At 46.1% G+C, this 16,882-nt stretch overlaps 1 protein-coding gene across 3 annotated transcripts in view; it reads right to left on the minus strand.

Annotated features, from left to right (window-relative positions):
• Positions 1 to 209: 209 nt before the first annotated feature.
• The window catches only part of LOC109900095 (endothelial PAS domain-containing protein 1), an 87,087-nt gene continuing 70,414 nt past the window's right edge, over positions 210 to 16,882 (minus strand). Inside the window, exons 8-16 of one of the 3 annotated variants that reach the window (XM_020495820.2) lie at positions 16,570 to 16,717; positions 15,323 to 15,531; positions 14,407 to 14,624; positions 7,719 to 7,832; positions 7,092 to 7,570; positions 6,745 to 6,829; positions 2,281 to 2,371; positions 1,977 to 2,144; positions 210 to 1,327 (exon numbers count right to left, since the gene is read on the minus strand). In XM_020495820.2, the coding sequence (XP_020351409.2) occupies positions 1,176 to 1,327; positions 1,977 to 2,144; positions 2,281 to 2,371; positions 6,745 to 6,829; positions 7,092 to 7,570; positions 7,719 to 7,832; positions 14,407 to 14,624; positions 15,323 to 15,531; positions 16,570 to 16,717 (1,664 nt within the window). In that variant the 3' untranslated portion in view covers positions 210 to 1,175. The remainder of the gene's footprint in view (positions 1,328 to 1,976; positions 2,145 to 2,280; positions 2,372 to 6,744; positions 6,830 to 7,091; positions 7,571 to 7,718; positions 7,833 to 14,406; positions 14,625 to 15,322; positions 15,532 to 16,569; positions 16,718 to 16,882) is intronic. The other 2 variants (XM_031835196.1, XM_031835197.1) reach the window with 2 other exon arrangements.

The raw sequence follows: 16,882 nt of genomic DNA on the forward strand, positions 1-16,882 counted from the left end.
TACACCTCCAATTGACTCAAATGATGTAATTTAGCCTAACAGAAGCTTCTAAAGCCATGACATAATTTTCTGGAATTTCCCAAGCTGTTTAAAGGCACAGTCAACTTAGTGTATGTAAACTTCTAACCCACTGGAATTGTGATAAAGTGAATTATAAGTTAAATAATGTGACTGTAAACAATTTGTTGGAAAAATGACTTGTACAAAGTAGATGTCCTAACCGACTTGCCAAAACTATAGTTTGTTAACAAGAAATGTGTGTAGTGGTTGAAAAACGAGTTTTAATGACCAACCTAATTGTATGTAAACGTCCGTCTTAAACTGTATCTTGAATATGCTAGGTCTTTGGGGCAGGGGTGGGGGCTTGGCTGAGGCCTCAGTCAGGGTTGTAGATTGTATTGGCTTAGGCTATTGAATGGGTAAGGGTGGGGTTGAAGATGGATATATCTAGGTAGGGTAGGGTAAAGTTGGGGAGGGGGTATAGGTCTGGGTCTAGGTAGCCACGTCCAAGGGAAGGTAGGGAGTTAGGGGGTGTAGGGCTGGGTCTAGGTAGCCTGGTCCAGGGTAGGGTAGTGGAGTAGGGGGTGTTGGGCTCGGTCTAGGTAGCCTGGTCCAGGGTAGGGTAGGGGAGTAAGGGGTGTAGGGCTGGGTCTAGGTAGCCTGGTTGGTCCAGGGTAGGGTAGTGGAGTAGGGGGTGTAGTGCTGGGTCTAGGTAGCCTGGTCCAGGGCAGGGTAGTGAAGTAGGTGGTGTAGGGCTGGGTCTAGGTAGCCTGATCCAGGGTAGGGTAGGGGAGTAGGGGGTGTAGGGCTGCGTCTAGGTGGCCTGGTCCAGGGCAGGGGAGTAGGGGGTGTAGGGCTGGGTCTAGGTAGCCTGGTCCAGGGCAGGGTAGTGGAGTAGGTGGTGTAGGGCTGGGTCTAGGTAGCCTGATCCAGGGTAGGGTAGGGGAGTAGGGGGTGTAGGGCTGCGTCTAGGTGGCCTGATCCAGGGTAGGGTAGGGGAGTAGGGGGTGTAGGGCTGCGTCTAGGTGGCCTGGTCCAGAGCAGGGGAGTAGGGGGTGTAGGGCTGGGTCTAGGTAGCCTGGTCCAGGGCAGGGTAGTGGAGTAGGTGGTGTAGGGCTGGGTCTAGGTGGCCTGGTCCAGGGTAGGGTAGGGGAGTAGGGGGTGTAGGGCTGGGTCTAGGTGGCCTGGTCCAGGGCTTTCAGCAGGTCACTGCCCTGCAGCAGGTGTAGGTTGCCCTGGAGAGGGACGTTGACCTCACAGTCGTAGCGGGTGAGCTCTGGCAGACAATAGGTCTCAATGGATGGGCCCAACAGCCGACTGGCAACCCCTACACACACAACAAAGTCAGTCCATCATTAGGGAGTAGGTAAGTCATTTTGGAGTCACTGTTATTGTAAATAGTTATTGAATATGTTTCCAAACACATTAATGTGGATGCTACCATAATTACGCATAATCCTGAATTAATTGTGAATAATGATGAGTGCGAAAGTTAGACACACAAATATCATACCCCCAACACATGCTAACCTCTCACCATTACAATAACAGGGGAGGTTATACGTTTTGAGGGGGTATGATATTTGTACGTATGTAACTTTGCACAAAAGGTCAACCCCTACACACTCAACAAAACATGGAATCAGTACGTAAGTAGGGAGGAAATGGCTTTGGGCCAACCGCCAATCAACCATCATCTGAGGAGGACAGTTCATTGACTGGCACCAAGTCATGGAAAAGGACTGTGATTACAAAACAAAGGATATAATTTGTCCAAATCAATTGCGTGTCTGTCTAAAAATAGATTTCTACATGTTTTATCATTTCCAAAATCACCAAGTTATCATGAATGCATTTTCCTTGCCTGGTCACAGCCTGTCCAACTGGTTGTTATTGGTTTAATCAGTCAATCTTTTTTTAACGACATACGACACATGGGAGTAACATAACAACTGAAATGAACAAGCTAAACTTACCCTCTGTTTTGGAGGAGGGCAGCATACGGTATTCTTTGTAGTTGCAACACTGTTTGGGGAAGGATTTTCTGGATGTACCATTTACACATCCTGGATACCGAGACTTCCTGTGCCGCTGAAGGGGAATGAGACACTTGTCAACACCCCCAGGCATGCACATACCTTTAACTGTAAAATAAATAGGAAGAGAGAGATTAAAATGAGATCAATATCGCTCTATTTTCTCTTCTGTTCTTGTACTTTTAGCGATATTTGGTATTTTTGTTTGTGCACTGCATGTCCCATGTGGGCCATCATACAGTACCTTCCAGTGAGCTGGTGCTGAGAGATCTGTCCATGATGGCATAGCTTTCATTCCTAGTCATCTTTGAAGGAGTACTGAGGGTGGTGTCACCCTGACAAACACAAATACAAACACAGACACACATTACAATCAACAACCAAGTCTGGCCTATTGAGGAGTGACGGACTCCATCCTAGCTGGAGGTGCGCTCTCATCATATCTACGAAGATAGACAGGGCTCTAACTCCCCTAGCTCCACAATGAGATAAGGTGCAGGCCAGGATAGTGGAGTTTGCCACTAGCACAGTCAGTGTAGTCAGCTCAGCTATTCCCTTTGAGACCGTATCTGTGCCTCGACCTAGGTTGGGCAAAACTAAACATGGCGGTGTTCGCCTTAGCAATCTCACTGGAATAAAGACCTCCTCCATTTCTGCCATTATTGAAAGAGATTGTGATACCTCACATCTCAAAATAGGGCTACTCAATGTGTTAGATCCCTCACTTCCAAGGCAGTTATAGTCAATGAACAAATCACTGATCATAATCTTGATGTGATTGGCCTGACTGAAACATAGCTTAAGCCTGATTAATTTACTGTGTTAAATGAGGCCTCACCTCCTGGTTACACTAGTAACCATATCCCCCGCACATCCCGCAAAGGCAGAGGTGTTGCTAACATTTATTATAGCAAATTTCAATTTCGTCTTTTGAGCTTCTAGTCATGATATCTATGCAGCCTATTCAATCACTTTCTATAGCTACTGTTTACAGGCCTCCTCGGCCATATAAAGCGTTTCTCACTGAGTTCTCTGAATTCCTATCGGACCTTGTAGTCATGGCAGATAATATTCAAATTTTTGGTGACTTTAATTTTCACATGGAAAAGTCCACAGACCCACTCCAAAAGGCTTTCGGAGCCATCACCGACTCTTCGACTTTTGTTCAACATGTCTCCAGACCTACTCACTGCCACAGTCATACCCTGGACCTAGTTTTGTCCCGTGGAATAAATGTTGTGGATCTTAATGTCTTCCTCATAATCCTGGACTGTTGGACCACCATTTTATTACATTTGCAATCGCAACAAAGAATCTGCTCCAACCAAGGATCATCAAAAGTTATGCTATACATTTTCGGACAACACAAAGATTCCTAGATGCCCTTCCAGAATCCCTCCGCCTCCCCAAGGATGCCAGAGTACAAAAATCAGTTATCCACCTAACTGAGAAACTCAATTTAACCTTGCGCAATAGCCTAGATGCTAAAAACAAAAAGCATCTAGGAAACTAACTCCCTGGTACACAGAAAATACCCGAGCTCTGAAGCAAGCTTCCAGAAAATTGGAACGGAAATGGCTTTACACCAAACTGGAAGTCTTCCGACTAGTTTGGAAAGACATTACCGTGCAGTATCGAAGAGCCCTCACTGCTGCTCGATCATCCTATTTTTCCAACTTAATTGAGGAAAATAAGAACAATCCTAAATGTATTTTTGATACTGTCCCAAAGCTAACTAAAAAACAGCATTCCCCAAGAGAGGATGGCTACCACTTCAGCAGTGATAAATAATATACTTCTTTGAGGAAAAGATCATGATCATTAGAAAGCAAATTACGGACTCCTCTTTAAACGTGCCTATTCCTCCAAAACTCAGTTGTCCTGAGTCTGCACAACTCTGCCAGGACCTAGGATCAAGGGATACACTCTAGTGTTTTAGTACTATATCTCTTGACACAGTGATGAAAATAATCATGGCCTTCTTAACCTTCAAGCTGCATATTGGACCCTATTCCAACTAAACTACTGAAAGAGCTGCTTCCTGTGCTTGACCCTCCTATGTTGAACATAATAAACAGCTCTCTATCCACCGGATGTGTACCAAACTCACTAAAAGTGGCAGTAATAAAGCCTCTCTTCAAAAAGCCAAACCTTGACCCAGAAAATATAAAACACTATCAGCCTATATCAAATCTCCCATTCCGCTCAAAAATTTGAGAAAAAGCAACTCACTGCCTTCCTGAAGACAAACAATGTATACGAAACGCTTCAGTCTGGTTATAGACCCCATTATAGCACTGAGACTGCACTTGTGAAGGTGGTAAATTACCTTTTAATTGTGTCAGACCGAGGCTCTACATCTGTCCTAGTGCTCTTAGACCTCTACACGGACATGTTCTGGCCTGGTTATTAAGATCTAATCTGTCAGAAAGATATCTGTTTGTCTCTGTGGATGGTCCGTTTGTCTTTGTGGTTAATCCTCGGAAAAATCAACTGTGTCTGTGTTCCTCAAGGTTCCATTTTAGGACCACTATTGTTTTCACTATATATTTTACCTTTTGGTGATGTAATCCGGAAACATAATGTTAACTTTCACTGCTATGCAGATGACACACAGCTGTACATTTCAATGAAACATGGTGAAACCCCCAAATTGCCCTCCCTGGAAGCCTGTGTTTCAGACATAAGGAAGTGGATAGCTGCAAATGTTCTACTTTTAAACTCAGACAAAACAGAGATGCTTGTTCTAGGTCCCAAGAAACAGAGAGATTTTCTGTTGAATCTGACAATTAATCTTGATGGTTGTACAGTCGTCTCAAATAAAACTGTGAAGGACCTCAGCGTTACTCTGGACCCTGATCTCTCTTTTGACGAACATATCAAGACTGTTTCAAGGACAGCTTTTTCGCACCTACGTAACATTGCAAAAATCAGAAACTTTCTGACCAAAAATGATGAAGAAAAATGAGTCTATGCTTTTGTCGCTTCTACGTTGGACTACTGCAATGCTCTACTTTCCGGCAACCTGGATAAAGCACCAAATAAACTTCAGTTAGTGCTAAACACGGCTGCTAGAATCTTGACTAGAACCCCAAAATTTGATCATATTACTCCAGTGCTAGCCTCTCTACACTGGCTTCCTGTTAAGGCAAGGGCTGATTTCAAGGTTTTACTGCTAACCTACAAAGCATTACATGGCTTTGCTCCTACCCATCTTTCCGATTTGGTCCTGCCGTACATACCTACACGTACCCTACGGTCACAAGACGCAGGCCTCCTTACTGTACCTAGAATGTCTAAGCAAACAGCCGGAGGCAGGGCTTTCTCCTATAGATCCATTTTTATGGAATGGTCTGCCTACCCATGTGAGAGACGCAGACTCGGTCTCAACCTTTAAGTCTTTACTGAAGACTCATCTCTTCAGTAGGTCCTATAATTGAGTGTAGTTTGGTCTAGGAGTGTGAAGGTGAACGGAAAGGCACTGGAGCAACGAACCGCCCTTGCTGTCTCTGCCTGGCCGGTTCCCTTCTCTCCACTGGGAGTCTCTGCCTCTAGCCCTTACAGGGGCTGAGTCACTGGCTTACTGGTGCTCTTCCATGCGTGCGTCACTTGAGTATGTTGAGTTACTGACGTGATCTTCCTATCTGGGTTGGCGCCCCCCTTTGGGTTGTGCCGTGGCGGAGATCTTTGTGGGCTATACTCGGCCTCGTCTCAGGATGGTAAGTTGGTGTTCAGAGATATCCCTCTAGTGGTGTGGGGGCTGTGCATCGGAAAAGTGGGTGGGGATATATCCTTCCTGTTTGGCCCTGTCTGGGGGTATTGTCGGACGGGGCCACAGTGTCTTCCAACCCCTCCTGTCTCAGCCTCCAGTATTCATGCTGCAGTAGTTTATGTGTCGGGGGGCTAGGATCAGTCTGTTATATCTGGAGTATTTCTCCTGTCTTATCCGGTGTCCTGTGTGAATTTAAGTATGCTCTCTCTAATTCTCTCTTTATTTATTTATTTATTTCTCTCTTTCTTTCTCTCTCTCTCGGAGGTCATGGGCACTAGGACCATGCCTCAGGACTACCTGGCTTGATGACTCCTTGCTGTCCCCAGTCCACCTGGCCGTGCTGCGGCTCCAGTTTCAACTGTTCTGCCCTTGGCTATGAAACCCTGACCTGTTCACCGGACGTGCTACCTGTCCAAGACCTGCTGTTTTCAACTCTCTAGAGACAGCAGGAGCAGTAGAGATACTCTGAATGATCGGCTATGAAAAGCCAACTGACAGTTGCACCCTCAACAACCACTGTGATTATTATTTATTGACCCTGCTGGTCGTCTATGAACATTTTAACATCTTGGCCATGTTCTGTTATAATCTCCACCCGGCACAGCCAGAAGAGGACTGGCCACCCCACATAGCCTGGTTCCTACCTAGGTTTCTTCCTAGTTTCTGTCCTTTCTAGGGAGTTTTTTCTTGCCACCGTGCTTCTACACCTGCATTGCTTGCTGTTTGGGGTTTTTGACTGGGTTTCTGTACAGCACTTTGTGACATCAGCTGATGTAAGAAGGGCTTTATAATAAATGTGAATTGATTTGATCTTAGACAAAACCAGTCTGCAGTTTCGGCATCTAATATAACTCTAGTGGAATATTTAACAGTGACCTCAACCTGGATACACACATCATAAACAATGGTCATAAAGCAGTGAGAGGGTAAACATACCACTGCCATTTGTGTGAAGGAGCGCTTGACGTTGTTGGCTATGGAGATTCTGGTGGGACTCATGTCTCTGTAGTTCTCCATTGACCTGCAAAAGAGCATTAACAAACATCAGTACAAGAACACAACTGAATATAAACCGGTAGGACAGACACATAGAATCAGTAGGATAGACACAGAATCAGTAGGACAGGCCCACAGAATCAGTAGGACAGACACACTGAATCAGTAGGACAGACACACTGAATCAGTAGGACAGACACACTGAATCAGTAGGACAGACACACTGAATCAGTAGGACAGACACACTGAATCAGTAGGACAGACACACTGAAGGCCCTCTATAGTACCTCTGCTTGTGCATCATGTTGACTGGCATGTTCTGACATGAGTGGCTTCTGCCCATGGAGTTCAACTGTAGTAGAGAGTTTAACGGAGGATCTGGGGGCCACTGCAGGTTCTGATGTCCACCCATTGAGGACAGCGTTGTGCTGGCTTGGGCGTGGTAGGGGGGGATCTGTATGGGGCCTGTGTATGGCAGAGTAGGCCTGGAGTCCATGGGGCTCATTTGGCTGTGGTTGGGGCCTCTCTTGTCTCCTGGGGCACACTTGGCGGGCTGGTAGTGGTCAGACTGTGGGGATCTCAGATTTTGGAAGAGGCTGGCGATGTTTCTGAAGCTATTCTGTGTGGTGAGGTGGCCCAGTGGGCCGGTGGCCCCCTCTGGGCCTCCAGGTACCTCCTCAGGAATGATGGGATGGAGCTGGAAGTCCTCTCCGTCCATGGGGATGTAGGGTGCCAGGGTCTCCAGGTCCAGATCACTCAGGGCCGACTGAGAGGGTCACATCACATTACATCACACAACTCCAAGAAAGCAACCATGACCAATTGTGTTAAATAAATGTCAATCTAGTATAATGTCAACCTTCCTCATCCACACTGATTCAGTAATGGGTCTGTGAAGTGCCAGTAAGACTGACCTGGGTGCTCCCAGGGCTCTTGGGCCCCTCTGTGTCGAGAGCAAAGAGCTTCTCAGTCAGCTCTACCTTCAAGTCACTCTCTCTCTCATTGTAGTAATCCCCTGGGCTGCTGGGCTGTACCCACAGAGAGGAGAGAGGGAGAGAGAGAGAGACAGAGAGAGGGAGAGAGATTGAGAGAGAGAAAGATGACAGGACAAAAGCTTCCTCGAGGCCTAAGTAACTAAGTGACCAGTGCTTATTCCAACCATCCACCCCTCTATTCTCACAACACTCTGCCCCCTGTTGCAAGCACCTGGGATCCATGCCCACTCCATAACACACACACCAGTGGAGGCTGCCATGGGGAGGACGGCTAATAATAATGGCTGGAACGGAGTGAATGGAATGGTATCAAACCATGTGTTTGATGTACTTGATGCCATCCACTCATTCCGCTCCAGCCATTACCACGAGACTGTCCTCCCCAATTAAGCTGCCACCAACCCCCTGTGACACACACACACACACACACAAACAAGTTTTGGGACACTGTAAAGTCCATGGAGAACAAGAGCACCTCCTTCCAGCTGCCCACTGCACTGAGGCTAGGCAACACGGTCACCACCGATAAATCCATGATAATCGAACATTTCAATAAGCATTTCAATACGGCTGGCCATGCTTTCCTCCTGGCTACCCCAACGCCGGCCAACAGCTCTGCACCCCCCGCAGCTACTTGCCTGAGCCTCCCCAGCTTCTCCTTCACCCAAATCCAGATCACAAATGTTCTGAAAAAGCTGCAAAACCTGGACTCATACAAATCAGCTGGGCTAGACAATCTGGAGCCTCTCTTTCTAAAACTATCCGTCGCCATTGTTGCAACCCCTATTACCAGTCTGTTCAACCTCTCTCTCGTATCGTCCGAGATCCCTAAAGATTGGAAAGCTGCCGCGGTCATCCCCCTCTTCAAAGGGGGTGACACTGTAGACCCAAACTGTTACAGACCTATATCTATCCTGCCCTGCCTTTCTAAAGTCTTCAAAAGCCAAGTAAATAAACAGATCACTGGCCATTTCGAATCCCACCGTACCTTCTCCGTTGGACAATCCGGTTTCCGAGCTGGTCATGGGTGCACCTCAGCCACGCTCAAGGTACTAAATGATATCATAACCGCCATCGATAAAAGACAGTACTGTGCAGCCGTCTTCATAGACCTGGCCAAGGCATTCGACTCTGTCAATCACCGTATTCTTATCGGCAGACTCAATAGCATTGGTTTCTCAAATGACTGCCTCGCCTGGTTCACCAACTACTGCGCAGACAGAGTTCAGTGTGTCAAATCGGAGGGCCTGTTGTCCAGACCTCTGCCAGTCTCTATGGGGGTGCCAGAGGGTTCTTTTCTCTGTATATATCAACGATGTCTCTCTTGCTGCTGGTGATTCCCTGATCCACCCTACGCAGACAACACTATTCTGTATACTTCTGGCCCTTCTTTGGAAACTGTGTTAACAAACCTCCAAACGAGCTTCAATGCCATACAACACAATTTCCGTGGCCTCCAACTGCTCTTGAACGCTAGCAAAACCAAATGCATGCTTTTCAACCATTTGTTGCCCACACCCCCCCCGCCCGACTAGCATCACTACTCTGGATGGTTCGGACCTAGACTATGTGGACAACTACAAATACCTAGGTGTCTGGCTAGACTGTAAACTCTCCTTCCAGACTCATATCAAACATCTCAATCCAAAATCAAATCGAGAATCGGCATCCTATTTCACAACAAAGCCCCCTTCACCCACGCCGCCAAACTTACCCTAGTAAAACTGACTATCCTACCGATCCTTTACCTTGGCGATGTCATCTACAAAATAGCTTCCAATACTCTACTCAGCAAATTGGATGTAGTCTATCACAGTGCCATCTGTTTTGTTACCAAAGTGCCTTATCCTGTTAGGCATGTCAGTGTTAGGTTGTTAGGTTAAGTGGCATGTCACGTTTGATGAATTGCGTGCCCAAACTGAACCGCCTCCTACTCTGTCCCAGATGCTAATATATGCATATTATTATTAGCATTGGATAGAAAACACTCCGACATTTCGAAAACTGTTTGAATGATGTCTGTGAGTATAACAGAACTCATATGGCAAGCAAGAGCCTGAGAAGAAATCCAAACAGGAAGTGAGCAGTCAAATTTCAAAACAGAGCCAATTTAAATCCCTGATAGATATGGATGTGCTTGCACTTCACAGGGCTTCCACTAGATGTCACCGTCTTTAATCCTAGTTTTAACATTATACTATAAAGGAGGGGCTCATGAGACCGATTTTAGTGAGTGGTCTGTCAGGGCGCCTCAGTCTCATGAAGCGCGCTCCTGAGAGAGTGTCCTCTCGTTCCAGGGCTTTTATTCAGACAATAAAATTCTCCGGTTGGAACCTTATTGATGATATTTGTTAAAAACATCCTCAAGATTGATTGCAGACGTGTTTTGACTTGTTTCTACAACCTGTAACTGAACTTTTTGAGTTTATGTCATGGAGGAAATGGTTACGCCTCCATGAAGATGGATTACTGGACTGAACACGCTAACAACAGGTGGTTAAATGATGGGCTTTATGGAACTTTATGGAACAAATCAGTCATTTATTGTCAAACTGTGATTCCTGGGAGTGCCTCCTGATGAAGATTATCAAAGGTAAGTGAATATTTATAGTGTTTTTTCAAACTATTGTTGACTCCAAGATGGCGGAATTGTCTAGTTGTTTATAAGCAGGTACTGAGCGCCGTTCTCAGTTTTTTTTAAATCCGGCACAGCGGTTGCATATAGGATCAGTCATCTTTAATTGTGTGAATAACACTTGCATCTTTTATCAATGTTTATTATGAGTATGTCTGGGAAAATCACAGGATGTTTTGTAATCAAAATATTACTGCACGTAACGCGCCAATGTAAACTGGAATTTTTTGATATAAATATGCACATTATCAAACAAAACATACATGTATTGTGTAACATGATGTCATATGAGTGTCATCTGATGAAGATCATCAAAGGTTAGTGATTCATTCTATCTATATTTCTGCTTTTTGTGACTCCTCTCTTTCGCTGGAAAATGGCTATGTGTGTTTTTGTGACTTGACTATGACCTAACATAATCATATGTGGTGCTTTCGCTGTAAATTATTTTTGAAATCGGGCATCATGGGTAGATTATCAAGATGTCTATCTTTCATAGGCTGTATTGGACTTGTTAATGTGTGAAAGTTACATATTTCTAAAAAATATTTTTGAATTTCGCGAGCTTCCTTTTTCAGCGGAATGTTGAGGTGGGGTTCCATTAGCGGAACGGCCCGTCCTAGACAGGATAACCACCCACCACTGCGACTTGTATGCTCTAGTCGGCTGGCCCTTGCTACATATTCGTCGCCAGACCCACTGGCTCCAGGTCATCTATAAGGCTATGCTAGGTAAAGCTCTGCCTTATCTCAGCTCATTGGTCACAATAACAACACCCAATCAAATCAAAATCAAATCAAATTTTATTTGTCACATACACATGGTTAGCAGATGTTAGTGCGAGTGTAGCGAAATGCTTGTGCTTCTAGTTCCGACAATGCAGTAATAAAGAACAAGTAATCTAGCTAACAATTCCAAAACTACTACCTTATAGACACAAGTGTAAGGGGATAAAGAATATGTACATAAGATATATGAATGAGTGATGGTACAGAGCGGCATAGGCAAGATACAGTAGATGGTATTGAGTGCAGTATATACATATGAGATGAGTATGTAAACAAAGTGGCATAGTTAAAGTGGCTAGTGATACATGTATTACATAAGGATGCAGTAGATGATATAGAGTACAGTATATACGTATACATATGAGATGAATAATGTAGGGTATGTAAACATTATATTAGGTAGCATTGTTTAAAGTGGCTAGTGATATATTTTACATCATTTCCCATCAATTCCCATTATTAAAGTGGCTGGAGTTGAGTCAGTGTGTTGGCAGCAGCCACTCAATGTTAGTGGTGGCTGTTTAACAGTCTGATGGCCTTGAGATAGAAGCTGTTTTTCAGTCTCTCGGTCCCAGCTTTGATGCACCTGTACTGACCTCGCCTTCTGGATGATAGCGGGGTGAACAGGCAGTGGCTCGGGTGGTTGTTGTCCTTGATGATCTTTATGGCCTTCCTGTGACATCGGGTGGTGTAGGTGTCCTGGGGGGCAGGTAGTTTGCCCCCGGTGATGCGTTGTGCAGACCTCACTACCCTCTGGAGAGCCTTACGGTTGTGGGCGGAGCAGTTGCCGTACCAGGCGGTGATACAGCCCGACAGGATGCTCTCGATTGTGCATCTGTAGAAGTTTGTGAGTGCTTTTGGTGACAAGCCGAATTTCTTCAGCCTCCTGAGGTTGAAGAGGCGCTGCTGCGCCTTCTTCACGATGCTGTCTGTGTGGGCGGACCAATTCAGTTTGTCTGTGATGTGTACGCCGAGGAACTTAAAACTTACTACCCTCTCCACTCCTGTTCCATCGATGTGGATAGGGGGGTGTTCCCTCTGCTGTTTCCTGAAGTCCACAATCATCTCCTTAGTTTTGTTGACGTTGAGTGTGAGGTTATTTTCCTGACACCACACTCCGAGGGCCCTCCCCTCCTCCCTGTAGGCCGTCTCATCTTTGTTGGTAATCAAGCCTACCACTGTTGTGTCGTCCGCAAACTTGATGATTGAGTTGGAGGCGTGCGTGGCCACGCAGTCGTGGGTGAACAGGGAGTACAGGTGAGGGCTCAGAACGCACCCTTGGGGGGCCCCAGTGTTGAGGATCAGTGGGTGGAGATGTTGTTGCCTACCCTCACCACCTGGGGGCGGCCCGTCAGGAAGTCCAGTACCCAGTTGCACAGGGCGGGGTCGAGACCCAGGGACTCGAGCTTGATGACGAGCTTGGAGGGCACTATGGTGTTAAATGCCGAGCTGTAGTCGATGAACAGCATTCTCACATAGGTATTCCTCTTGTCCAGATGGGTTAGGGCAGTGTGCAGTGTGGTTGAGATTGCATCGTCTGTGGACCTATTTGGGCGGTAAACAAATTGGAGTGGGTCTAGGGTGTCAGGTAGGGTGGAGGTGATATGGTCCTTGACTAGTCTCTCATAGCACTTCATGATGACAGAAGTGAGTGCTACGGGGCGGTAGTCGTTTAGCTCAGTTACCTTAGCTTTCTTGGGAGCAGGAACAATGGTGGCCCTCTTGAAGCATGTGGGAACAACAGACTGGGATAGGGATTGATTGAATATGTCCGTAAACACACCAGCCAGCTGGTCTGTGCATGCTCTGAGGGCGTGGCTGGGGATGCCGTCTGGGTCTGCAGCCTTGCGAGGGTTGACACGTTTAAATGTTTTCCTCACGTCGGCTGCAGTGAAGGAGAGTCCGCATGTTTTAGTTGCGGGCAGTGTCAGTGGCACTGTATTGTCCTCAAAGCGGGCAAAAAAGTTATTTAGTCTGCCTGGGAGCTAGACATCCTGGTCCATGACGGTTCTGGTTTTCTTTTTGTAATCCGTGATTGACTGTAGATCCTGCCACATACCTCTTGTGTCTGAGCCGTTGAATTGAGATTCTACTTTGTCTCTATACTGACGCTTAGCTTGTTTGATTGCCTTGCGGAGGGAATAGTTACACTGCTTGTATTCGGTCATGTTTCCAGTCACCTTGCCCTGATTAAAAGCAGTGGTTCGCGCTTTCAGTTTCACGCGAATGCTGCCATCAATCCACCCGTAGCATGCGCTCCAGCAAGTATATCTCACTGGTCATCCCCAAAGCCAAGACGTCCCTTGGCCGCCTTTCCTTCCAGTTCTATGGCTGCCAGTGACGAGAACGAATTGCAAAAATCGCTGAAGCTGGAGACTTACATTTCCCTCACTAACTTTAACCTTCGGCTATATGAGCAGCTAACCGATCGCTGCAGCTGTACATAGTCCATCTGTAAATAGCCCACCCAATCTACCTTCCTCATCCCCATATTGTTTTTTATTTACTTTGCTGCTGTTTTGCACACCAGTATCACTACTTACACGCCATCATCTGCTCATCTATCACTCCAGTGTTAATCTGCCAAATTGTAATTACTTTGCTACTATGGCCTATTTATTGCCTTAACACCTGACGCCATTTGCACACACTGTATATAGACTTTCTTTTATATTGTGTAATTGACTGTACGCTTGTTTATTCAATGTGTAACTCTGGGTTGTTGTTTCTGTCGTACTGCTTTGCTTTATCTTTATCTAAATTATTAAAAACACACACACAAACACACGCGCGCACACAAACAAGTATACACATCGTGACACATGCACACACACAAAAACAAATGCACACATCGTGACACACATGCAGGATCACACACACAGGCTACGCAGGCACACACACACACACAAACACTACATAAAAGGGGAAGAAAAGCTAGTAAAACAGGCTTGTGGTAGAAGATGTGGTGAACAAGACAATAGATGATAGGAGAGTTCTGGAAGAGTTCAAGCAGAGTTCAAGCAGAGTTCAAGCAGAGTTCAAGGAGAGTTCAAGGAGGGTTCAAGGATAGTTCTAGGATAGTTCAAGGAGATTTCTAGAAGAGTTCAAGGAAAGTTCTTGAAGAGTTCTAGAAGACTTCTAGGAGAGTTGTAGGAGGACACCAGGGGCAGTAGTAGCTACATACCGTGGAATAACTGCTCAGGCTAGGGGGGGCAGTGCTGGGGGTGGCGCTGCCCGGTGTAGGGTTCTGGGGTACTGAGAAAGTGGCAGCCATTTGTTTGGACATGTCTCCTGATGGGCAGGGTTTGTGGGGATCACTATCCCAGCCCTGAGGGACCGGGGGGGGCATGGGAGACATCTTGGGGTATAAAGGAGGATGAGGCTCCTCAAATGGTGGCCTTCCTGTAGACAACCATATAAACAGTAAACGGTTAGCATTACTGTTTTCAATGCAGTTATAGTATTATCTTAGACTACAGATGGTGTAATCTCGTCCACAAGCCAGCTCTCTCTCTGTCAAACTGTCTGGTTTCACAGCGCCTCAGAATGGGACTTGAATGGAAGTCTATGGCCGTAGATGACGAAACAACCGCTGGTTTTAATTGGGTAATCTCTCAGTCCATCACCATCTAGCATAACCCTGAGAACCTACCCTACATTGTGGACTTCCAATCGCGAGCAGCGCAAGTGATTTAAACAAGGAAGTGAGTTCAGAAAATCTAAAAGTATGCATCTTAGAAATAGTTTTCACATATAAACTTTATATGCCCAAACTCAGATTCAATTGGGCTTCCCAAAACCAATATGGTCAATGTCCTAGAATTTTTTTTTATTGCCAATTGTCGCCATTTTTCTAAGTCCCATCTAATACAGCTGTAGTAGGCTTGCTCCCTCTCCCACCTCGATTTCAACCACATCAAGTCAGAGTTTGTTGCACAGTTATCAGGCTCTATGCACCATCAATTGGAGCCTTGTGGCAGCGTTAGAGATGGTGCAGGTTTAAGTGCATGGCTTTGGTGAGATGGATAGTAATGGGATGATACGGGGTATAGTTAAGGAGAGATCTAAAGTAGAATGGGAGATATTGGGGGGATTCTGACCAAAGTCGAGGGTGATGATGGCGTCTCCAGGTGTGGGGGCCAGTTGAGCAAGGTCCTCTGGGTCCTCTTTCAGTTTGGTGAACAGGATCTCCATGGGCTCCGTGGCCACCGCAGCACCACTCTGGCTGAAGAAGCTGTTCATGTTGTGTGGCTTGAACAGGGACTCAGTCTGGTCCATGGAGAAGATCATGGACTTGTTCTCCACGTCACTGAAAACCCACAGAGAGACAGAGGGATACCTCAGGGATGTGTTATGTTACCTACTACGACCCCTTCCGTCTCAGCCTCCAGTATTTATGCTGCAGTAGTTTATGTGTCGGGGGGCTAAGATCAGTCTGTTATATCTGGAGTATTTCTCATGTCCTATCCGGTGTCTTGTGTGAATTTAAGTATGCTCTCTCAAATTCTTTCTCTATTTCTCTCGGAGGACCTGAGCCCTAGGACCATGCCTCAGGACTACCTGGCTTGATGAGTCCTTGCTCTCCCCAGTCCACCTAGCCGTGTTGCTGCTCCAGTTTCAACTGTTCTGCCTGCGGCTATGGAACCCTGACCTGTTCACCGGATGTGCTACCTATCCTAGACCTGCTGTTTTCAACTCTCTAGAGACAGCAGGAGCGGTAGAGATACTCTGAATGATCGGCTATGAAAAGCCAACTGACATTTACTCCTGAAGTGCTGACCTGTTGCACCCTCGACAACCACTGTGATTATATTATTTGACCCTGCTGGTCATCTATGAACATTTTAACATATTGACCATGTTCTGTTATAATCTCCACCTGGCACAGCCAGAAGAGGACTGGCCACCACTCATAGCCTGGTTCCTCTCTAGGTTTCTTCCTAGGTTTTGGCCTTTCTAGGAAGTTTTTCCTAGCAACTGTGCTTCTAAACACCTGCATTGCTTGCTGTTTGGGGTTTTAGGCTGGGTTTCTATACAGCACTTTGAGATATCAGCTGATGTAAGAAGGGCTTTATAAATAAATGTAATTTGATTTACTAACAGATTAAGCTACTGTACTACTGCAATACATTTGAAATATCAGCCTTCAAAAAATTACTTCCTCCCCCCCAATGTTGGACACGATGGGCCAGTTTCCTGGATACAGGTTAAACCTTGTCCTGGACATCCTGGAGTAGGGTTAATCAGGGTATGTCCCCCTCTGTCTCCCCACCCAAACCTCACCATCTCAACCTCCTGACCCCCATCCCTTGACCCCTGACCCTTGACCTGAGAACGGTGACCCTACCTGAGGACATAGTTGACACAGACAATGCACTGCGGCTGGGAATTCCGGCTGTTGTAGATGACTGTGCCCTGGGTCTCCACCCACACGTAGCCTCCATGTTTGGCCAGCATACGATACTGTCCACTCACTGCCTGGCCTTTACTGCACACTGTACAAAGATGGAGAGAGAGATTTTTTAAAATACTTTAATTTAAACTTTATTTAACTAAGCAAGTCAGTTAAGAACACATTCTTATTTCCAATGACAGCCTACCGGGGAACAGTGGGTTAACTGCCTTGTTCAGGGGAAAAACGACCGATTTAACCAAAATAG

This window comes from Oncorhynchus kisutch, linkage group LG11, assembly GCF_002021735.2.
Source record: "Oncorhynchus kisutch isolate 150728-3 linkage group LG11, Okis_V2, whole genome shotgun sequence".
NCBI classification, from domain to species: domain Eukaryota; kingdom Metazoa; phylum Chordata; class Actinopteri; order Salmoniformes; family Salmonidae; genus Oncorhynchus; species Oncorhynchus kisutch.